The sequence below is a fragment of the Salvelinus sp. IW2-2015 genome, linkage group LG2 (genome assembly GCF_002910315.2).
Source record: "Salvelinus sp. IW2-2015 linkage group LG2, ASM291031v2, whole genome shotgun sequence".
Classification (NCBI taxonomy): Eukaryota; Metazoa; Chordata; class Actinopteri; order Salmoniformes; family Salmonidae; genus Salvelinus; species Salvelinus sp. IW2-2015.
Window position 1 is genome coordinate 17,668,273 of NC_036839.1, and position 6,194 is coordinate 17,674,466.

The following is a 6,194-nucleotide window of genomic DNA, read 5'->3' on the forward strand; positions in this document are numbered from 1 at the left end:
CTGGCAGAGGAGCGGGCGGAGGAGCAGGAGCTGGCAGAGGAGCGGCGCGAGGAGCAGGAGGAGGAGCTGGCGGAAAGGGCGGAGGAGCAGGCGGAGGAGCGAGTGGAGGAGCGGGCAGAGGAGCCGGCGGAGCGGGAGGAGGAGCAGGCGGAGGAGCTGGCGGAAGACGGGCGGAGGAGCTGGCGCAAGAAGGGGCGGAGGGGCTGGCGGAGAGCGGGCGAGGGGCTGCGAGGAGGGCGGAGGAGCTGGCGGAGGAGCGGGCAGAGGAGCCGCGGAGAGGGCGGAGGGCTGGCGGAGGGGCTGGCGGAGGAGCGAGCGGAGGAGCGGGCGGGCAGAGGAGCCGCGGAGCGGGGGAGGAGCAGGCAGAGCGGGCAGAGGAGCAGGCGGAGGGGCTGGCGGAGGAGCTGACACTAAATCACACTCTACTCCACTTTACCACTCCCTCTTTTTTCCATCGCTCTTGCTCCATCTCTCATGCACATGGCATGTGTGTACAGTGTGTTTTGTGCTTACATGCATGTGTGTGTAATGTGTGAAATGTGTGCGTGTACGTGTGTGTGTGAAATGTGTGTGTGTGTGTGTGTGTGTGTGTTGAGAGGAGAGGAGAGAGGAGAGGAGATGAAAGCCAGGCAGCCAGTGTGTGATAACAGTTCTTTGTTTTCTCAGAGGGACACGGTGGGAGGCACAGCGGAATCACACACTCAACTCAGCCTTTACAACCTGATGATGTACCAATTAAACAGGACGATGAGAGAGAGTGGGTTGGATGCATGACCCCGGTTACATGTCAGACCGGTCCCTCAGGCTACCAGACTGCAAATGAGCTTTTACACAAAATGTGTATTTTCCTTTGCAGTACTTTCTTCACCCGTCAGTCTGTTTATCTACAGCACTGTATTACACATCTAGTCAGAGTCTGGTTGTCAGTGTGTGAGTGTGTTACCTGTATCTGACTGTGTGTGTGTGTGTGTGTGTGTGTGTGTGTGTTTTCTCTGAGTGTGTTTCTGTCTCATTGCATTTATCACTCTTTGGTCTGTGCTATGAGCTGGCGCATTACTCTCCTCCGCCTGCCCCTCCTGCTCCCCTGCCCGCTCCGCCGGCTCCTTCGCCTGCCCCTCCTGCTCCTCCGCCCGCTCCGCCGGCTCCTCCGCCTGCTCCGCCTGCTCCTCCTCTTGCTCCTCTGCCTGCTCCTCTGCCCACTCCTACCTCGCGGCTCCTCCGCCCACTCTTCCTGCTCCTCCGCCCGCTCCTCCGCCATCTCCGCCAGCTCTTCCGCCCGTTCCGCCAAAGCCTGTCAAAGTAAGGGGCCAAACATTATGACTATCAAGGGCTGGCCAAATGAAATCAACAATTAACCATCCTGTCTGTCACAATCTAGCTAAGTAAATTAACACTTCATTGCAATTTGAGTTGTGCTCGTGGGTATCACTGTTGGCGGTGGTGGAGGGAGCTAGTTATGTAGATCTGAATAACAGAGGAGCTGGCAGTATTACAGAGAATGGAGTGATGGTAGTACTGCCTAGTGCATCAGTATAGAGTAGAGAGTCACAGGTCAGGGCTATGTGCTGTATGTTTGTAGAGGAACATTGCATCCTAATTGTTGATGTTGCTTTTATATTACTTGCACAGGCAGTTGACTTGTAGGTACTTTTATTGTGTGTAGAGTTTGATGTCAGTTTTACCGAGCCCTAACATGATATACAACCGGTGTCATACTGTGGTTAACGGTGTGTGTCTAGTTGGAGCCGTGGTAGTGGTGTGTGTGCCGTGTGTGTACAGTGCTCTGATGCCTCAGGCTTGGCCGCTCCTTGACGCTTAGCATCATCTCTCTCTCACAAACTCATACACACATACACTTAGATACACCCATCTAGTACTGGGTCAGGCCCCCCTTTGCCTCCAGAACAGCCTGAATTATCTGGGGCATGGAAACATTGCCTAATTGGTGTCAAGGGGCATACTCGTGTGCCAGGAAGACATTGCCTTATCTGACAAATCCCGGTTCCTGTTGCGTCATGCTGATGGCAGGGTCAGGATTTGGTGTAAGCAGCATGACTCCATGGCCCCATCCAGCCTGGTGTTAATGGTACAGGCTGGTGGTGTTAATGGTACAGGCTGGTGGTGTTAATGGTACAGGCTGGTGGTGTTAATGGTACAGACTGGTGGTGTTTAATTGGTACAGGCTTGGGTGGTGTTTAATGGTACAGACTGGGGTGTTAATGTAGCTAGGCTGGTGGTTAATGGTAAGGCTGTGGTGTTAAATGGTACAGGCTGGTGGTGTTAATGGTACAGGCTGGTGGTGTTAATGGTACAGGCTGGTGGTGTTAATGGTACAGGACTGGTGGTGTTAATGGTACAGGCTGGTGGTGTTAATGGTACAGACTGGTGGTGTTAATGGTACAGCTGGTGGTGTTAATGGTAAGGCTGGTGGTGTTAATGGTACAGGCTGGTGGTTTTAATGGTACAGGCCTGGTGGTGTTAATGGTACAGGCTGGTGGTGTTAATGGTACAGGCTGGTGGTGTTAATGGTACAGACTGGTGGTGTTAATGGTACAGGCTGGTGGTGTAATGGTACAGGCTGGTGGTGTTAATGGTACAGGCTGGTGGTGTTAATGGTACAGGTGGTGGGTGTTAATGGTACAGACTGGTGGGTGTTAATGGTACAGACTGGTGGTGTTTAATGGTACAGGCTGGTGGTGTTAATGGTAGCAGGCTGGTGGTGTAATGGTACAGACCTGGTGGTGTTAATGGTACAGGCTGGTGGGTGTTAATGGTACAGGCTTGGTGGTGTTAATGGTAGCAGGCTGGTGGTGTTAATGGTACAGACTGGTGGTGTTAATGGTACAGATGGTGGTGTTTAATGGTACAGCTGGTGGGTGTTATGGTACAGGCTGGTGGTGTAATTGTACAGGCTGGTGGTGTTAATGGTACAGGCTGGGGGTGTTAATGTACAGGCTGGTGGTGTTAATGGTACAGAGCTGGTGGTGTTTAATGGTAAGTGCTGGTGGTTTAATGGTACAGGCTGGTGGGTGTTAATGGTACAGGCTGGTGGTGTTATGGTACAGGCTGGTGGTGTTAATGGTACAGGCTGGTGGTTTAATGGTACAGACTGGTTGGTGTTATGTACGTGGTGGTGTTTAATGGTACAGGCTGGTGGTGTTTAATGGTAACAGCTGTGGTGTTAATGGTACAGGCTGGTGGTGTTAATGGTAAGAACTGGTGGTGTTAATGGTACAGGCTGGTGGTGTTAATGGTACGGCTGGTGGTGTTAATGGTACAGACTGGTGGTGTTAATGGGTACAGGGTCTGTGTGTTAATGGTACAGCTGGTGGTTAATGGTTACAGGCTGGGGTGGGTGGGGTTAATGGTACAGGCTGGTGGTGTTAATGGTAGCAAGGGCTGGTGGTGTTAATGGTACAGACTGGTGGTGTTAATGGTACAGAAGCTGGTGGTGTTAATGGTACAGGCTGGTGGTGTTTAATGGTACAGGCTGGTGGTGTTAATGGTACAGCTGGTGGTGTTAATGGTACAGCTGGTGGTGTTAATGGTACAGGCTGGGTGGTGTTAATGGTACAGGCTGGTGGTGTTAATGGTACAGGCTGGTGGTGTAATGGTACAGCCTGGTGTGTAATGGTAGGCTGGTGGTGTTAATGGCTACAGGCTGGTGGTTGTTAATGGTACAGCTGGTGGTGTTAATGGTACAGGCTGGTGGTGTAATGGTACAGGCTGGTGGTGTTAATGGTACAGGCTGGTGGTGTTAATGGTACAGACTGGGTGTGTTAATGGTACAGGGCTGTGGATGTGGTATCAATGGCTTGGTGGTGACGTTCAATGGTACAGGCTGGTGGTGTTAATGGTACAGCTGTGGTTAACTGCGTAAGGCTGGTGTTGTAATGGTACAGGCTGCGTGGTAGGTTGTAACCTGGTACAGGCTAGTGGTGGTGTTAATTGTACAGGCTGGTGGTGTTAAATGGTACAGACTGGTGGTGTTAATGGTACAGAGGTTTTCGGCTGGTTGGTGTTAATTGGTAGCACTGGGTTTACAGCTGGTGGTCATGGCTGGTTGTGTGTTAAATAGGTACACAAGGGTGTTTAATCCTACAGGACTGGAGGTGTTAAATGGTACATGGACTAGGTGTGTTCGATGTCCAGTGTTGTAATGGTACAAGGCTGGTTGGTGTAATGTACAGGGCTGGTTGGTGTTAATGATAAAGTGTGGTAGGTCAGGCTGGTGGTCGTAATGGTAAGCGCTGGTGCGTGTTAAATGCGCTGTATACTACTCGGTGACGTGTTTAATTGCGCACAGGCTCTGTGGTGTTAATGGTACAGGCTGTGTTGATTGTACGTGGTTGTGTAATGGTACAGGCTGGTGGTGGTTAATGGACAGGCTGGGTGAATGGTACGTTGGTGTTAATTGCAGCAGATGCGTGGCTGGTGTAATGGTACAGGACTGGTGTGTTAATGGTAGCAGGCTGGGTGGTTAGTAATGGTACAGCACTGGCGGGTGCTCAGGTACGTAATGGTACAGGCTGGTGGTGTTAATGGTACAGGCTGGTGGTGTTAATGGTACAGGCTGGTGGTGTTAATGGGACAGACTGGTGGTGTTAATGTACAAGACTGGTGGGTAAATGGTACAGGCTGGTGGTGTTAATTGTACAGGCTGGTTGGTGTTAATGGTACAGACTGGTGGTGTTTAATGGTACAGGCTGGTGGTGTTAATGGTACAGCTGGTGGTGTAATGGTACAGGCTGGTTGGTGTTAATGGTACAGGCTGTGGGTGTTAATGGTACAGACTGGTGGTGTTAATGGTACAGGCTGGTGTGTTAATGGTACAGGCTGGTGTGTTAATGGTACAGCTGGTGGTGTTAATGGTACAGGCTGGTGGTGTAATGGTACAGGCTGGTGGTGTTAATGGTACAGCTGGTGGTTAATGGTACAGGCTGGTGGTGTAATGTACAGGCTGGTGGTGTTAATGTACAGACTGGTGGTGTTAATGGTACAGACTGGTGGTGTTAATGGTACAGGCTGGTGGTGTTAAATGGTACAGGCTGGTGGTGTTAATGTACAGGCTGGTGTGTTAATGGTAAGGGCTTGGTGGTGTAATGGTACAAGGCTGGTGGTGTTAATGGTACAGGCTGGTGGTGTTAATGGTACAGGCTGGTGGTGTTAATGGTACAGCTGGTGGTTAATGTACAGGCTGGTGGTGTAATTGTACAGCTGGCTGGTGTAATGGTACAGGCTGGTGGTGTTAATGTACAGGCTGGTGGTGTAATACAGGCTGGTGGTGTTAATGGTACAGCTGGTGGTGTTAATGGTACAGGCTGGTGGGTGTTATGTACAGCTGGTGGTGTAATGTACAGGCTGGTGGTGTTAATGGTACAGGCTGGTGGTGTTAATGGTACAGGCTGGTGTGTTAATGGTACAGACTGGTGGTGTTAATGGTACAGACTGGTGGTTGTAAATGGTACAGGCTGGTGGTGTAATGTACACGGTGGTGGTGTTAATGGTACAGACTGTGGTGTTAAGTGTACAGGCTGGTGGTGTTAATGGTACAGCAGACTGGTGGTGAATTGTACAGGCTGGTGGTGTTAAATGGTACAGCTGGTGGTGTTAATGGTACAGGCTGGTGGTGTTAATTGTACAGGCTGGTGGTGTTAATGGTACGAGGCTGGTGTGTTAATGGTACAGGCTGGTGGTGTTAATGGTACAGGACTGGGTGGTGTTAATGGTACAGACTGGTGGTGTTAATGGTACAGGCTGGGTGGTGTTAATGTACAGGCTGGTGGTGTAATTGTACAGGCTGGTGGTGTTAATGGTACAGACTGGTGGTGTTAATGGTACAGGCTGGTGTGTAATGGTACAGGTGGTGGTGTTAATGGTACAGCTGGTGGTGGTTATGGTCGCTGTGGTGTTAATGGTACGAGGCTGGTGGTGTTTAATGTACAGACTGGTGTGTTAATGGTACAGGCTGGTGGTGTTAATGTGTACAGGCTTGGTGGTGTTAATGGTAGCTGTGGTGTTAATGGTAGCAGGGCTGGTGGTGCTTTAATGGTACAGGCTGGTGGTGTTATGGTACAGGCTGGTGGTGTTAATGGTACAGGCTGGTGGTGTTAATGGTACAGGCTGGTGGTGTTAAATGGTACGTGTAATTTTTGCTGGTGGTGTTAATGGTTACAGACTGGTGGTGTTAATGG

General features: G+C 50.7%; 1 protein-coding gene across 1 annotated transcript in view; it reads left to right on the forward strand.

The window, feature by feature from the left end:
- The window catches only part of LOC111972823 (activating signal cointegrator 1 complex subunit 3-like), a 219,004-nt gene that overhangs the window by 138,736 nt on the left and 74,074 nt on the right, over positions 1-6,194 (forward strand). The window contains 2 exon segments of the mRNA XM_023999929.2: positions 8-391; positions 1,046-1,299. Of these exon segments, the coding sequence (XP_023855697.2) occupies positions 8-391; positions 1,046-1,299 (638 nt within the window).